The 17329-nt window shown below is 48.5% G+C and overlaps 2 protein-coding genes across 5 annotated transcripts in view; both read left to right on the top strand.

The window, feature by feature from the left end:
- Positions 1-9233, top strand: part of RPAP1 (RNA polymerase II associated protein 1) — a 32622-nt gene extending 23389 nt beyond the window's left edge. For 3 of the 4 annotated variants that reach the window (XM_032956059.2, XM_076067648.1, XM_076067647.1), the window contains 9 exons: positions 89-198; positions 1379-1574; positions 2777-2923; positions 3257-3399; positions 4292-4650; positions 5634-6085; positions 6723-6899; positions 8083-8139; positions 8793-9233. In XM_032956059.2, coding sequence (XP_032811950.2) covers positions 89-198; positions 1379-1574; positions 2777-2923; positions 3257-3399; positions 4292-4650; positions 5634-6085; positions 6723-6899; positions 8083-8139; positions 8793-8909 — 1758 coding nt within the window. In that variant the 3' untranslated portion in view covers positions 8910-9233. Of the gene's footprint in view, positions 1-88; positions 199-1378; positions 1575-2776; positions 2924-3256; positions 3400-4291; positions 4651-5633; positions 6086-6722; positions 6900-8082; positions 8140-8792 lie in introns of those variants that run through there. The other variant, XM_032956062.2, reaches the window with a different exon arrangement.
- Positions 9234-10736: 1503 nt separating this feature from the next.
- On the top strand, positions 10737-16892 carry LOC116943128 (uncharacterized). The gene is made up of 3 exons (XM_032955706.2): positions 10737-10932; positions 12124-12822; positions 14304-16892. Exons 1-3 carry the CDS (start codon positions 10737-10739, stop codon positions 14534-14536), a joined length of 1128 nt encoding a protein of 375 aa, XP_032811597.2. The 3' UTR covers positions 14537-16892.
- Positions 16893-17329: the final 437 nt, after the last annotated feature.

Raw genomic sequence — 17329 nt, 5'->3', positions numbered from 1 at the left:
GGCTCTTGTTCCAGAGGAACGACTGCAGTGAATCTTTAAGGCGAGTGAGATAACTCGCAATCTCGTGGTGCTTTGCTGCTCTCCTCAGCCGTCGACCGACCCGGTGGAACATCTGGAGGAGCTGGAGCGACTCTCTGAGGAGACGCTTTGCCCGTTGCTCGTCTCTCCATCGCTCAGCTCCATGTTGAGCAAACTCAAGTAGGTTCCACAGTCTTCGCCTACGCGCGCAACATCTACTCTGATGTGCGGCAGACGATGTAGCTTTGTTTCTTTACAGAATTCATATGGGTGGCAGGATGGCACGGTGGTAATGATTCCGTCTCACAGCAAGAAGGTCTTGGCTTTGATTCCTGACTCAGGCGCTGCGTGGATTTTTAATGTTTTCACCCTTGTGTTTGTGCATGGGTTTTATTCAGGTTCTGCAGTTTCCTGTCATAGAAAAAAAACATAGAATGTTACTGGTATTAGCCAAACCTCCAAATAACTTGTTTGGGATTACACATAGCATTGTCACCAGCTACTGTGAAAAACTTGGCAGGAACCTCCAGAAAAATTGTCTTGAGACTCAGTGAGACCTTACTGGGTAAACAAGCGTTTAGCATTCTAGATCCAGGGAAGTCAGGCACATTCATGGTGGTTTGGTCATAGGCTACATGTGAGTACACAGGCTGTACTCATCTAACGTCAGGCTTTTCTGCAGCTTGGTGTTGTTGCTAAATCAAATTTAGTTCTAATCCTATGGGATTCGAATGCAAAATGTCAAGAATTCCAAAATTGACAGCATAGGTCCGTGAATCTGCGCTTATGGTACATAATCCAAAATAGGTCGCTCTGCTCAGAGCTGCTGCCGAGAGCCGTCATGGAGAGTCATTCCGGGTGGCTGTGGTTTACTTTCACGTCGCACTCTCTGAGTCTGATGCAAATGCCTTAATTTCCGTGTACTCTCTTCATTGTGGCCTTGGCAATTGGCCCAAGAAATATTTAATATTCTGCGGAGACAAAAGGGAGTTCAGCTTTTATTTGCTTTTTCCATAACATGGCCAGGTGGCACAGCGGAAGAGCGATTGGCTCGGAATTGGAAGGTTTAGAGTTCAAATCCTGGTTCGATGGTGGACTGAGTCCATTATCCCTCCAGGGTCAATAAAATGAGTACCACTTTGGGAAGAAGTCAAAAGCGGTTGTATGGATCACTTGCTCCTCTCCATGGAAGGTGGAATCTCTATCACTGGCCCAGGGCTGTAAATGGATGATCACCACCTCAGTGTTTATTTGAGCAGGAAATCGCTGGCTGCGTCTTATTATTTGCAATATCTTTCGTTTTGCTCGACGGCAATGCACAATGAGTTAATCCATGATCATTTGCTCGGTTGTTTGGTAGGGTGTGCTCGGCGCTGTGCAACCCCAACTCGTGCTCGCCGGACCCAGAGAGTATGCGCAGTCTCGTGTCGCTGGCTTGCGCCGGCGGGAAGCCCCCGTTGAGCCTGGCAGGTTCACGCTCTCCGTTCCCCTTCCTCACTGCTGTCCTCCTTGTGCTCAACTCCGCAGCCTCCATTCATAAGGGGCTTACGGCCAAGGTGCGTCCAATGTGCTCTGTAAAAATGACGCTATTTTTTGCTTAAATAGCGTCTCAAGACGTTTTACAAAAATGAGAAGAAAACTATGTTTGGATGGAAGGTGTGTTAGGGGAGATTTGGACAGGGAAACAGGAGAAAGGGAAGAGAGAGCAGCACTGCGGCACAGCCCAGGAGGAGACAACCGTGGCCTCGTGCCAACAACGGCAAGCCCTGGGGACAGCGTGGGCAGCCAGGGTAGCACGAACGAACCCTTTGTGCCTTGCGGGATCCCGTGCGGTTTTCATGGTAATGATTGAGAGCCCTTTGTCAATCCACTGATGGATGAAGGCTCCCGCATACTGTGCTGGTCATGGGACTTAGTTTGGTCATAATTCACACTGATCAGTGAAGGTTGGTTGAAGGGGATGCTCAGGGTCAGCTGTATCACACCAACAGCGTGCTAATCACTGTGCCACCGCTCCCACAGATGCAGTGCTATGCGTTTCATTTGTACATTGATGACAGGTTATTTGTTGTTCAATTTTCATGGTTTGCAGTTTGCAGGTTTGAATTGGTGAATTAGCTTTCATGTGCTTATTGCAATGAGTGATTATTGATATGTACCATGAATTTTGTAATTAAGCCACTGGATATCATACGCACGTGATGGTTGTGATTTGCAGAAGTCTTCATTGTGCATGATCACAAAGGCTGAATTTTGAGAAATATTGCTTCATGGTTATGGACTCATAATCATTATTAGATAACAGCCTGCCTTTTAGCAATGGGCATCTTCATCTCTATAGATGGCACTGAGCCAGTGGTGGTGCTAGTGAAACCACCGTCTTATGCTCTGTGCGGGCCTTCATAGGTGCTCTCTAACATCACTTGCCCAACAGCCTGTTACATTGGGCGACAGGGAGTCACACAGCAAGAAGAGCCTGGGTTGGATTCCAAACTCTCAACATGCCTTTCTGTGGAGACTTTTTGTGTTCTCCCCTGTTGTGCATGGGTTTTTCTCCAGGTTCCCTGGTTTTCTCCCATAGCTAAAAAGCATACAATGTAACAGGTGTTGACCAAACATCCAAATACTGAACATTTACCTGCAAATTACTCAATTGGGATTACACACAGCAATAGGGATGAATACCCATGTTTGCCGTGGATTTAAATGTGCGGATGCGTGTGTGGCTGGCTCTATGCCCCCCCCCCCCCCCCCGTAGTTTGCGGTGCTGCTGGAGAGCGCCGCTCTGCAGGAATACCTGGCTGCGAGCTGCGACGGCGCAGCGAGCATCACGCACGCCTCGGCTTGGCTCCTGCGCCACGAGCACCACCTGCTCTTCCTGACGCTGGAGCTGGCGCGCATGGCGGTGAGCCCGCGCCGCTCATATTTTAAAAGATGTCTCATCGGGCGCAAGCTCAACACAGGATGCGTTGTCACCTACAAGTTTCCACTCCACGCCAGGCCACCCAGGGCCCTTTACCCCCAAGGGAGGTTAAGGCATATCGCGGTTTCAATGACCTCATCGCAGCGCCGGGCGGTTTACGTGAGCGTGCGTACACGTGCGATGCAACGAACGTTCGACGCTTCGCCCGTCCTCGGAAGTGCAGCTAGCATGGCACCAGCGTTGTGCTGACGTCACCCTCGCTTAGTGGCGATCGGCGGCTGCCGCCGCTGTTGCTGCCGTTGTTGTGCGACGCAGGTGTCGTTCAGCGAGGCCGCGCGCCGCGTCGCCCCGCTCTGCCACATGGTGGCGCTGGCGCTCGTCGGACGCCTCCTGCCGGGCAGCGAGCACCTGGCGCAGCAGCTGCTGTCGGGGATCCTCTTCAATCCCGACTTCACCCCGTGGGTCACCAACCCTCCCGCTCGCGTATAGTCCGTGCTTCCCACAACAGATGGTCTTTTCTTCTAAACAACGGAAGGTGGCGAAAGTTGTATAGTGCTACTAATGCGCACGGAGATGCTGCCGTGGTGCAATGGTTAGCACACTGGACTTGTGATACAGAGGTTGATGGTTTGACCTCCCCCGGCACGGCACATGAAAAGATGGACAAGCTTCTTAAATCCTCCTAGCTGTGTCCACTCGGCGTTATAAATGGGGACACACCACAAGTCGTGTGTGCTCGGTTAAGGTCTGGGCACTCCCACCACTTCCAAGATGTCTGGCCAGCTTGGAAGAGTTGTCGAAAAACTCTCTAGAGGGCTCTCAAGGGGCACCTCTTGTGGAGGCCCTCCCGTCAGCCACGGTGTGCGCAAGAAATTGCAGGGCCTTGTTAAATGTTCGTGGTTTGTCGTGACCTCCACATAACTGGTGCATTTATTTACATGGCCTCAAAAGGTGAACTTAGTGATGATGTTTTTAAATGAGTGGGTTGTCAAAATATACTCGTGTTGGCCATATAAAGAAAAAAGTTGCTGCTAAAGTTGTGCCAACTGAGGTGGTACCAATTTATGCTTTGGTCATAGAACTCATACGCACGTGTATACATTGGATGCTCAGAGATGCTTGGGTATAAGTAATCATAAGGATAGCCCAATAGCCTGGTGGTTTGGCTTGGTCACCGCTGAGTGTATGTGTGCATGGAGTTGATGAGTCAATTTTGGGCAGAGCAAGAATATGCCGATTTCTCCACTGCCACTAATGGGTCAAATCACGAAGGTGACATACTTTGGCCGTGTCATCAATATTTGAATCTTTCCTCATCTCCTTGATGCTTCGTGAATGTTCTATCTGAAGGGAAGGCAGGGTGGGTGGTCCAGAAGCTGCTGACCTGGAGGCCATGCTGTCGCTGAAGGAGGACCGAGGCCCTGAGCCCCTCGGCAGCCAAGGTGGCGAGGTCCAAGGGGGTGGGGAGCTCCTGACCGCAGCCTGGAAGGATCTGGCAGGGATTAGGGCCTGCTACCTCGCATTGCTGCTCGGGGGAGAGGAGAAGGCGTTGGAGAGGTCACAGGCACGATACCTCGGCCAGACCAAGCACATTGCGTCTCTGCTCCTCCCGCCCATGCAGGGCCCTCTCTACCCTGCGGACTGGGCTTTCCTGCCTCTGGTGCGGCTGTACCAAGCATCAGGCCAGCCCACCTCTGCCAGTACTTCAGGTATGCATTGAAAAGTTGGTTATTATAGTTTAGGTGATTATTATAATATATTTTTTCATTTGTAATAATGGTTTTAATTTGACTCCGCACATTAGTTTCAGGCGGTGGCCCTTTCTCATAGCAAATGGAGAAAGGGCCATTGTTATTGATGAAGGTGTTTAGTAGTGTTATTGTACTTGTGCACTACTATCTAAGCAGTGTCACCACTTTTCTTTGTTCCCATTCAACATTTGTACTTCCGACATCAGGTCGCGAGACAATAACGTTTCCGTTCATAAATCTCCGATCTCGCTCCTTCTTCGAGAACGTCCTGCGGACGGTGACGGTGACAGCACCGCTGCCGAGGTCCCTCAGTTGCCTGGTTGGGGCGCTAGGTGGCGTGCCTTCTCCCATGAAGTGCTGTAGAGACGCTCGTTGCATGTCAAACAGATCCTTTTGTTTTAATCCTCTGAGCGAGAATATTCTGTCGGCAATATGGATAGTATCCTGGACTTTGTCAAGTTAGGGCCCAATGAAAACTATTCCCTCTGTGGCATCGGGGATATGGATAAACGTAGCTGTCTAAAGCACATTAATCAGTTTTTTTGTTTTTGGAGTTATGGTTTCATCATGGGATATGAGCTATAACATCAGTACACTTTTGATAATGATGTCACGTGGTATTTAACTTTGACCATGCACTACAAGTCACACTGGCATATACCGCTTTCACAAGCAGTTAAACAGCCCACGTCCTCTACTTTTGTAAAAGAACATTAAGTCTCGCGTTCATTGTTAAACACTTTAATTGTCATATTCTTAGCTCTTTCGGTAAAGTCACGTTGAAGGGAAACAATAAAGTAATAAAATATATACAAAACAATATTGTTTCATTATTTTATTGTTTCCCTTCAACGTGACTTTGCCGAAAGAGCTAAGGATATGAATCGCTGCAGTCACGAAAGCTTTAAATCAGAACTTTAATTGTCGCCACATTTATCCAGCGGACGCCTCCGCTGTTCCCGTGGACCCCAGGGCCGCCAGCGTGGCCGCGCTGCGCTGGCTGCTGCTGCTGGAGACGTGGCGCCACGGGGCCCTGGCCGGCATCTCCGCCGCCGCCAAGTTGTGCCGCCTGACGTGCGTGTTCCTGGCGGACGACGGGAGCCTCTTCCTGGATCCGCCGGTGCGCGCGGGGCTGGCCGCCCTGCTCGGCCTATACTGCCGCCCCCGCGCGCTCGACGCCCTGCGGCTCGATGGGCCCGTCGCCGGCGTGCCGGCCTTCTACGACCTGTACGTGGAGCTGCTCGAGCAGTTCGAGGCCGCGTCGTTCGGCGACGCTCTCTTCGGGGCCTTCGTGCTGCTGCCGCTGCAGCGCCGCTTCGACGTCCGGCTCAAGCTGGTGCTGTTCGGGGAGCACGAGGGGGCGCTGCGCTCGCTCGGCGTGCCCATCAAGCAGGTGGCCGCTCCGGCTGCTCGCAACCACGTGACGATTCAGTCAGTTGTCACTGTTCAGGCTCATTATTTAATTTGTGAATTGATTCATCACTTTATCTCTTGTATGGCTTGCCAATTGTAGTAGTCCAGCACCGTCCTCAAAGAGTCTTGACACTCAAATCTTGAGAATCATTGAGGCTTTGCTGGGTAGATGAAGTGCATATCCTTACTGTTATTATACAAGTTTTTTTTTTTGTTCATAAAAGCTTTGTTCCATTGCATTATAGAATAAACAAATGGCTATGGGACCGTTTCACCAAGTTATTGAATAAGGACAGTGAATACACTATAAAAAAAATTGTTTACAATTTTACCACAAGTACGTGTGGCTACGCAGACATTGATGCCTTTGTAATTGGTATCTGTTTGGTGTTTGGACATTTTAACACCTGTAATTGTCAGAAATGGTAAACAATTATAATTATATCATGAAAGTATATATTGGTTAAACAACGACTAGAAGCTTTATAACGATGATATTTTTTTTCATTTCAAATCGTGCGTGTTGTGAGTGTATTTGCGGACGAATGTAAGGAAATCGTTGCTGCGTGCACCGTGGTTGGCGGGGGGGGGAGCTCACGCCGCCCGTGTGTGCGCAGTTCCCTGTGGGCCTGGGGCGCTACACCGAGCCGGCGGAGACGCACGCGGGGCTCCTGCGGCTCTACTTCCGCATGCTGGTGACGGGCTCGCTGCGCACGGCCTGGTGCCCTGTCCTCTACGCCGTGGCGCTGCATCACGTCAATGCCTTCATCTTCTCGCAGGAGCACGGCGACCATGTGAGTACGTGCACGGGCAGCGTCGCCAAAACTCCGTTGGCCCTCCACTACCGTCTTTGTGATCTTTGGTGCGAAGAACTCGAAAGTCAAAGCGATTTACTGCTTTTTCAGTTGAGCACTGAGGTGGTGCTCATCCTGCCGTTTACAGCCCTGAGCTGGTGAGGTATATGGCCGGAGCGAGTCTGCCCATAGGTCGACTGCGGTTGACTTTTCCACAAATTGGTATTTATTTTTATCCACTCCTCTGAGATGATGGGCTGAGTCAAACCCCAACCGGGATTTTGAACGGGCAACATTTCTATGGCGAGTCTCTCACTCTACTGCTGAACGTCTTTTGCACCGTACATAGCCAACTGTGCTAATTGGAGGTGCGAAATATACAAACGGCAGGTTCGGATTATGCTCCAGATGGTATTCGATCTGGAGGTGAACTGCCAGCCGATTTGTGCTGCTGGAAATTACATGTGCAATATTTAAAATTCCTCTTGTGATACAGTTGCTTGTTTATTATTTGTTCTCCTTTTTGTCATTTTGGTGAGCAAGGTCACTGAGATTGTCCTAGTCACTTGACTTCTAATCTGTTTAAACAAATAAATTACTACGACCTCACTTGACCAACAGAGTTAGCTCTGGAGTCACTAAAATTAGTACCAGTTTGCGGAAAGTTGACAGTGAGTGTCCAATGGATAGTCTCTTTGCTGCCATAGGAATGTGGAATTTACACCACTAGCACATGATTGTACATGACAGGTGAGCTATGGGCCATGCTGGTTTGAATGGGGAAACCGCATGAACTTGCATTCTTTTGAAAACGAAGGTGGCGTTCGGTTGATGTTCCTTCTATTGATTCGTGTGTTGTGTTCTGCAAGGATATAAGTCGTGTGAGTGGTGCCACGTGGGGCCTGGCATTGTGGGCTGTGATTGCCGTGTCACTTTAATGCAATAATGAGACCCCTCGTGGCAGAGCTGAATGTGACATTAGGTGGCACGTTCCTGGGGAGCTGGGTGGTATTTTTGGTAATGCAAGGAAAAGCCCATTTGTTTTTGCTAGCGTTTAGCAGATGTGTGGAATTGCACCTCGCTCAAATTAAATGTTCTGCTGGTCATCATGCTGTATTCCTTTCAGCATTATTACCCGATTAGCATTTACGACATTGTCTCCATCATTTTATTTTCTCCAAAGGACATTCTGAAAATGAAGAAGCGCATGTTGAGACAAATTAATGCCCTTCAAGATAAGGTAAGATTAATTTTGAGTTGTAATGTATCTTACTACCTGGTTTAACCATCTTAGCTAATATTCTCAGATAACACTCATAACAAAACAAGTCAAGAAAACCATATTGCTGGTAAAATTACGTGTTTAGATCAACTAATGCGAACTAAAATAATTGACAACGCTTCGTCAATCCACTACTGGATTGACGGAGGTGGTAACCACTTTGAGTAGGTTTCACGAGTACGAATTGCTCAGGTTTTTGGAACCGTTAGCGGTTGTCATGCTAAACGTTCCAGTCAGCCTTCAGTGTTGCCAAACATTGGGCAAAAGTTTCAAGATCGACTGCAAAGCATGACTGCAATGAAGGACATCCAAGCGTATAGATAGGAAATAATGAGACTTGTTGTTTTCCTACATTTAAGATGTACAGCCGTATTTGTCGTTAAGACACATTACTTTAAAACCAGCACGAAACGTTACAATAACCCGGTTCCGTTGGAATAACGATCAAAGCGTTTCACTTGACGAGGGATGCCTTCTGCTGGAAGCAGCGAAATAGTTGTAATTAATTGCCGAGTACCTTGAGCTGGGGCAGGGTTGACCAAACACATTTGAGATTGGTAGTGGAGATGTAAGACCTTGCTGAATGTCCTCTCTTTCTGTGCGTTGTGCAGGTCCTGCGAAGCCACCTGCTTCTCTACAAGCTCCCCAATGCCTCCGATAACCTGGGCTTTGACCTGTACGAGCAGCTGCCACCTATCCGGCACAAGTGGCTGCAAAGCATTTTGTGATAGGGGGGGCAGCACTGCCAACGGTGGGAAACTGCATCAAGAAATGTGAGCTTGACATTAGAATGTGTGTGTTTGAGGTGCGAGTATTTATAAACACGCAGACTGAAAGAAACCACTGAGATTTTGTTTGATTTTGCACCTCCTGGAAGAGAGCAATCCGAGCAAGACGGGAAAATTTATTGTAACCTACTTTTGTATGTTTTGTGTGGACGTTGTTCTTAGAACCTGCCAAACAAAATTGCTAAAAATTAACAGCTGAGGTTTAAATGGCTGCTCCTGTTTCCTGTACTTAAAATAATAAACTATTTTAGTGTTTCCTCAGCACTTCATGATGTGCGTTGTTCAATGTAAGTGACGTACGCATGTTCACACCCATTCAAACACTTGAAGGTAAAATAATTCACCTCCTTTTTGTGTCAAACCTGGTAGGAACAGAGCTTTCATTAATTATTGCAGCACTTTATTTTAATTGGCATTTTCAGGTCAGTTTTTGCTCGGGGCCCTTTAGACGATAGTCATCGTTTTATCTGCAGCCTACGTTCACTCATATATTTACACCGAAAGCACTCGGTGTGCATCATGTGAACAAATACATTTTCTTGTTTATCATAATTGGGCCATAGTTTATTTCGGAAATCTTCAGTCTTAAGACTTTTTCAGGAGGGTCTTGCATTGGGATGTTTGACACATCCCTCTGCCGGAGTGTTTTGCTGGAAGGAGGAAACCGGAGTTCCTGGAAAAAGTTCACCCACAAAAATGGATATCAGAGATCCAAACAGATCTGTTTATAAACCTACTTGGCATACTGCTATCTCTGAGCTACCTGACAACACACTGGGTTCGGATGTTTCCCAAATCTACATGAACCACCAACAAGAATAAATGAAAATATATATTTTCAGCCCATTGTCAATCCACTGCTGGATGAAGGCCTTCCTACGCTGCGCTGTTAGTGTGGGAATTGTTTGAACACCACACTGGTTTGGGTTGGTGAAGGAGGGCCCAGGACCATTTGAGATATCACTCGCCACCCGACGTTATCGCACCTCCGATAGGCACCATTGCCTACGTATGGTGCGAAAGAAGTTTAAAATACAGCCATGGCTGGGAATCGCCTGGTTTGTAGGGCAGTGCCTGAAGCACTGCACCACCGCTCACCACTACACGTTAATAATTTAATTATTAATGTATAATTACAAAGGAAGACTTCGTCTAAGTCCTTAATTTAATGTTTAAGTTCTTGTTTGTGTCTAAAGTTAGCAAACTTTACAGTTTTATTCATAGTTCCACATTTCAGGATTGTGTTCCCAGCCATGTGCCGTCATGATTTGTTGTTGACGGCGATGAGCCGCTAACCTTTTCGCAGAGGCGCGGAGGCTGTATTCGCCAGCTCATTAAAGCGCAATGGATGATGCCTTTCCCCCGAGCTGTGCAATGTTCGTACAATGCGCTCACTATTGCCGGGGAATGTGGAGGCATGTGCACCGGCTGGCCTGTCAAGACACCGAAACAAATACCGCCATCGGCAAACTGTGATCGTGTACCCCGTGTGAGGTGTGTTTATACTCGGCCGATCTGCCAGCCCTCAGATCTTCTTTGCTCTTAGTCCAAAGCGAATAGCTCTGAAGAGCAGATGCACGCTCAAGCGTGCAAAAGCGATGGTTAATTTTTAGATTAACGCAAATACACTCGGCCGTGGGCTCGATTACCGGCTTGGTGGGTCAGTGCCGGGGCATTCCTGCGAGCGGGAGGAGAATGGGGAAGCCACGATCATGCGTGGGACGCGCGCGACCCCTGCGCGGGAAGCCGGAGGTCGCCGTGCCGGCGATGGCGCTGCTGGCGCTGCTGGCGCTGCTGGCGCTGGGTCTGTGTGCAGCGGCGGCGGCGGGGGCGGCGGAGTGTCCGTCCGCGTGCCAGTGCTCACCGCGCGCCAACCGGCCGGGCCTGCAGGTCGAGTGCAAGACGCGGGGGCTCACCGCGGTGCCGGCGGCGCTGCCACGAGCCACCGAAGTGCTCAACATGGGTGAGGGTTCTTGCACCGCTTCTCGCAACGCAGGGCTTGGTCGCGGTTGTAACCTGATGGTCGCAATTCATCACTCTTGCTGCTCGGTGGATGTCCTCTTGGTTGCCATCATTCGTCTTGATCGCTGGCCTTCATTCTCACCATTTGGTCTGCCTAAGCCCACTTTTCTTAACAGAAATATGACCACTTTTACTTGTCTATGTGTGTTGTGTGCTCCAAGTTCTGGATTTCAGTTGTAATTCCAAGTAGGCGTCTCTGTGCATTTTTCACCTTTTCCATATTATTTGTCGGTGTTCGTGTTTACGATCCATGTCTTAGCATGGATCGTTAACTTTATTTTTAGGCTCATTGGTAAACACGCCAGAGTATGAATATCTAGGGCAGTTAGTGCAGGCAAACGGGTCATAATGATGAAATGTGGACGGTAGCAAGCTGGAGTGTTTTGTAAAACTGACAGTTACAATTGCACGATATCATTTTACGTTTTCTTCTATGTAGTGCCTCAATGGAACCACATCTGAAGATGCTTTACAACAGTAGCAAATTAACTCTGAAGACGAATAAAAATATTGGGAAGAACTTTTATGGTTTAATGTGCTACAAGTAGCAGTTTCATAATGAATAAGGGGTCACGCAGCATTTACAAGGTCGTTGATTAAAACACGTTATCTGTATTTACTTTTTGTGGGATTTATGTAGGACCAGATTTTTTTGCTGAATTATTATACTGACAGAAAATCTGAAATGTTGCATAATATGCAGGTGATGTTAACTTCATTGCCAGATTCTTGTCCCAAAAGATCATCCAATAAGCCATTTGTAATTCGGTTACGGTGCCGCGCAATGAAGTTGTTTGAATCAACGTTATCGTGCCCTTGCCAAATATTGCGATTTCGCAGCTGTAAAAAATCGAATACTGTTAAATTAATGATAATGTAGTTAGACTTTACACAGATTTAAAGCTACATTTCTGTTACACATAATTGGAGGCACTACACATTTATTCCACGTAGCATAATTTAATACCAAGTGCCCATTTAACTCACTTTGGTCATTAAAGACGTTAAGTAAGTGTGGCATGTAATTACACATCGGTTTATTTAGACCGCGGTGTATTAGGCGAGTTGCCTGCCAGCCTCATCGTTCCCCTCACGCTCGCTCCCCCCTGTGACAATGGTGACCATGACGAAGGCCAGAACAAGATCGGGCGCCTGGGCGCGGGGACGCTGAGGAAGATTCCGAACCTCCGCAGCCTCAACCTGGAGCACAACCGGCTGAGAGAGCTGCACCCGGACGCCTTCGCCGGGACCACGAAACTCGTGACCCTCAACTTCTACGACAACCAGCTCGGGGAGCTGCCCGCCGGCGTCTTCCGGAACCTCGTCTCGTTGCGCTACCTCCTCATCGGCAAGAATCAGGTCCTCTCGCTGCAGCCCGATGCCCTCCGCGGCCTGGGCAACCTCACCGACCTGGACATGCCGCTGAACAACGTGTCGCGCCTGCCGGCGCTGCTCTTCCGGCACGCGCCGCGCCTGCGCGTGCTGGACCTGGCGTACAACCGCGTCACGCGCGCCTCCCCGCTCGCGCTGCGTGGCCTGCGCCGGCTGGAGCTGCTCAACCTGGGCGGGAACCGTCTGAGCGCAGTGCCGCCCGGCCTCTTCACGGGCCTGCGCCGGCTCGACATGCTGGTGCTCGACAACAACCGGCTCGCGGGCGTGGGCGGGGAAGCGCTGCGTGGCCTGGCCGTTCTCACGCAGCTCTACCTCAGTAACAACCGCCTGCGGCACGTGGCGCCGGCCGCGTTCCGCCACACGCCGAGACTCACACAGCTGGCGCTGAGCGGGAACTGCCTCGCCACGCTGGATGCCGGCGCGTTGGCGCGACTGTCCGGTTAGAGCGCGCACCCCCACGGAAAACACCCGTGTCCGGGAGCAGCGGCTTATTATCATCACGATTACCTGTAATAAAAATGTGTCGCTTGGAAAGTTCCTTGAGATGGAACGTCTCAATTGCAATGGTGACCAGAGGGTGTCCAGTGACACACAGCAAACATGTAATGACCACGCGTATACAAACATACTAAGAGGATAATGACAAAGATCCCACATGTAGCCTGTAACAGACTATTTAGACAAGTGCTGTTGGCATCTCGGTTTCAGCCGCCTTTGGTTAAAAACGTGTTCTCAATTGCAGTGGGCTGAAGGTCTCAGCCCGGTCACCAATGACTGCACAAAAAAACCCCATCACATTCAATTTGTTTCTGCACAAAGTTTCCGTATTCAAAATCCTGAAGTTTATTTTCTAGTTGGTTTTGCTCAAGTTGTCAGTGTCATTAACCCCGAGCCCTTTTCACAGAAAGCAATAGACTAGTGAGACCGCTCTGACTAAAACATTCAAAAATAAACATTCTCAAGCTTTGGGGTTGGCAGTACTTTATGCCAAATAAATAACCGGAATCAACATTTCCCTGGATTGTTAATTTAAGTAGAATGTATTCAATCAGCGTATCTTCTTTGATATTAAAATGACGACTTTTTCATAATGTAAGCGTACAACAGCAGGGGAAATGTTTTGAGCAATGTCTCTGTCTCAGCTCTCAAGAGAGAACAGTGCAATTGCCCGTCAATAGCTTGTGGTGCTGATGGTGGGCAATCAGCAGGGCTTTGGAGATGCCACCGGCACAGGGCAGGAGTAGTGGGAAACCGCGGGTGAGGTGGGAGAATTGTGGAAGGCCGTAGTGGAATGAGATGCGAGGGCTGGATGGGACTTGAATAGAATGGATAAAGAAAATCTAAGCAGCTGCCTCCATGCAATAGGAATGTTGTGTCATTAGAGGAACGTTTTAAATCAGTTCATACTACACGTGGTTAAGAAGCATGGTTCTCGAATAAAATGGGACAAAATGCTCAAAGAAGCATGGAGAGATGCATGCTTGGAATTCTATTGATATAAAGAGGAACACGTGCATGAGACAATCTACGCAGATTTTTGGAGCAATTATGATGTCCACTTCTGTGCAAGTGCTAGGTGGATTGTCACATCATAGGACCATCAGAGGTGGTATCAGCTATGGAGAGGCCTTTATCCAGCAGTGGGTTGACCCTTGCCGTTGATCATGATGATGGCTTAGAAGGATTGGTGGAAGGTCGGTTGCTCGCTCAGCTGTGTGTGTCTGTGTGTGTGTGTGTGCCGCTGTTGGCACAGTGGGGAGCGCAGGTGGTGTATCTGTCAGCCATCGCAATCTCGTGACCTGCCAGCCTTCCACATTTCACGTGGCCTAAAGCTCGCCGAGCCTGGCACGAACGGCGTGGCGACGCCTGTGGCGAATGGCGGGCTGTTGTTGTTGTTGTGCTGCTGTGCGCACCTTGCAGGGCTGCAGCAAGTCTTCCTGCACGACAACCCGTGGCGCTGCGACTGCTCCGCAACGCCGCTGCTGGGCTGGCTGCTGAACTCGCGCGTGCGCCTCTTCCCCAACTCGTCGCTCGTGTGCGCCGCACCGCTCGGCGTTCGGGGCCAGAGCCTCCACGCGCTGTCACCGTCGGCGCTGGGATGCGAGCGCAGCCGCTCGGCCCCACGCGCCCGCCTGCCCGCGCGCCGCGGCTAAAATCCGCTGAGCAGCACGGCTCGAGCCCCCGTGGCAGAGGACCATCTGATACGTAGTGGAGTTCTAAAGCGCAGGGCTGGGGAAGCTTTCACACCCTGCGGGCCGAATAGGACTTCCAAATACCTTTGGCGGGCCACGCATCGGCACACAGGGTCACGTTATCCAATAATGTCAACGGGAACGCGCATGTTCACCGAGTGTAGGGGGGCCCTTGCAGTGGCAGAAGTGACTTAGCACAGCGCTGAAACAATACACGCAGCGTTGTTGCCAGGTCATAAATATTCCCCTCTAGTACCCTATTAGTGCTACTAGGCTGCGTGCAGTGATGGATAAATATCGTTTGCAGACTGTTTTGAAGTGGCAAGCCTCATGTGTCCACGGTCACATGAAATGATTTCACGAGCCACCCCTTAGCATATATATGCGACACAACATCAAGATATAGTACGGAAACAGTGGGCACATTTATTTTGTAGAGTCAGTCATATGAAAAATAACGGCACCACCATCTGTCAAATGCAACACTTCTGGAGGTGGCTGGGTGTTTCAGATCAGCACTGAGCCAGTACTGCTGATTTCTGAGTTTGAAATGGGTGTCAGCCGTCTGTGATTAAACCAGATTGTCAAATGTAGTGAGTTGATGGTCTCGTGATTATTAGCAATGACTGTACCCAGATTCATTATATCAAAATTAGTTTTTTCACCTGTTTGGTAAAATCCAGCTCCCAGAATCAAAAATATGAGTGTGGCTGCCACATAACGAGCATCTGTATAGCAGGGTGTGTGATAGCGTGCAGTGCCTCTCGTACAGAGGGGCCACTTGAAGGGGTCTCAGAACTAGTTCTGTGATATCCCTTTTTGTGGACCGTTCTCTAACATGGGGTGATGCTTTGCTCTGAGAGGGTTCAAATTAACATTTCTTTAATTCTGGATTTGACACAGCGTACGTGGAATTAAATTGTCTTTTTTACAATAAACACTTCAAGAAGGTGGACATGATTATTAATGCTAACTATATTTATCGTTTATTTACATTTACTCAAATACATATTTTTGAAAATCACATCAGTAACTGTATTCGCCAGTATTTTATATATTTGAAATACTCTGTATTCAAAAGAAGGCTTTTATTATTATTCTGCTTGTTTACCCAGGAAGGGCTCACTGAGTCTCAAGACTCTCTTTCAGGAGGGTTGTGCCAAGTTTTTTAAGAGAGGGAAGTGTTGCTGTTTAATCTCAATTGAGTAATTTGCAGGTCTTTTTTAACATTGGGATGTTTGGCCAATATAGGCTCCATTGTATAGATTTTTAGTTATGGGGGGAAATCGGAGAACACAGAGGAAACCGATGCAGAACAGGGGGGAGATCATTAAAACTCCACATTGAAAGATGCCCAAGTCGGGAATAGAACCCAGACTCTTCTTGCTGCGAGGCACGAGGATTACCACTGGGCTACCCTGCCACCCAAAGACCGAACCCAAAAAGCAAACGTGTTATCTTGTGGATACACACGTCGGTGGCGTGTTCCAGACCGTCTGGTGGCACTCTGAAACGTTAATGATGAAACACATTAAAGTGACTGTGGGAGTGCCTGCCAGTCTCGCTATGGCCGACTCGTATCATCGGTGATACAAAGGCACGGCAGTGACATCACTCGAGTGCTGTACGGTGCTCCAGAGAGTCACTTGAAAGTGTTTTCTTTTTTCATTAATGAAGCATCAAGGCTGTGTGGGACGGCCCGCGACGCGCACCGCCTAGGTGTGCATCTGCGAAGGCCGGAGCGATTCACCTCTGGCCACAACACAAATTGCCTCGATTCTCGTGGGCATGTCCTGGTGATGATTGTGGCCACCGTGGATCCAGCCGATCGGTGTAACTGTAAGACCCTTTGCACGTACGGACGTTCAATCAGAAGTACATCTTTCTGTAAGAATTTAACACTTAGCCCCTTTATTGTGTCATAAAATCTCCATATTTTTTTCCAAAAAACGCGGTACTCTATTTATCCAGGCATTATTCCGATACTTCACTCTGCGCACATTATTCTCGTTATATAATTCGCAACCGACGGTTATATAATGCAGCACAAGAGTTGTATTGTTTTGCCGGTAATGAGCATGGGAGAGTGTTTACAGGCTGCAGACATCCACGTGGACTTTCTTCAAAGGGGTCACCTCTGGCTCGAAGTGATGAATAGTTTTGGCATGCAGGCGAGAACTTCGGAGGAACCCAGCGTTTTTCACAAAGTGGTGCTGGATTGGGTATAATGCTGCATAACATACTTTGAAGTGAAGGCAATATTTAAATAATAAAATGATTTATCGTTCAATTTCCATTAAATATTTAAAAACCTGAAGTGTGCATGTTTAATTGGATATCTTGCACAGCCTTGACGGTCGACTGTAAATTTGTCTATGAGTGAAGTTCGCACATCTATAGAAATCCCTGTGATTCTCTGTTGATGGCTACGTCACGGCGTCCGTGTCTCAACAAATAACGTTTAAATTATGCATTGTGTGCCGCGCCTGCAATTTAAAAAAAAATGCTGTTAAACTACAGTTGACTGTCATCTCTGTTCTGGATTTAAAGGTGCTGAATGGAGATGCGGCTGTGTGGTCTTGGTACAGTATTAGTTACAGAATGCAGGACATGTTATTTTTTTATTTGAATTTCTGAAAGGGTGCACTTGACATCAGCACTGTGCCAAGCTACTGGGAGCTCCATCTGTTATGGTGACTAACCTCACACTGGGTACACAAAATCTAGACTCGGTCCAAATGGTTTCGTTTATTG

This window comes from Petromyzon marinus, chromosome 17 (assembly GCF_048934315.1).
Source record: "Petromyzon marinus isolate PM22_M1 ecotype Great Lakes invasive population chromosome 17, UKy_Petmar_22M1.pri1.0, whole genome shotgun sequence".
Classification (NCBI taxonomy): Eukaryota; Metazoa; Chordata; class Hyperoartia; order Petromyzontiformes; family Petromyzontidae; genus Petromyzon; species Petromyzon marinus.
Note: the sequence above shows the minus strand (reverse complement) of the source record. Positions and strands in the feature narration are given on the sequence as shown.

What these genes read in the sequence shown, in the direction of transcription:
- LOC116943128 (XM_032955706.2), top strand. Translation starts at nt 10,737, where the DNA reads ATGGCGCTGCTGGCGCTGCTGGCGCTGCTGGCGCTGGGTCTGTGTGCA. An exon ending in CACCGAAGTGCTCAACATGG is followed by an intron (nt 10,933 to 12,123) that starts GTGAGGGTTCTT and finishes ACCATGACGAAG; the next exon opens with GCCAGAACAAGATCGGGCGC. An exon ending in CGCGTTGGCGCGACTGTCCG is followed by an intron (nt 12,823 to 14,303) that starts GTTAGAGCGCGC and finishes CGCACCTTGCAG; the next exon opens with GGCTGCAGCAAGTCTTCCTG.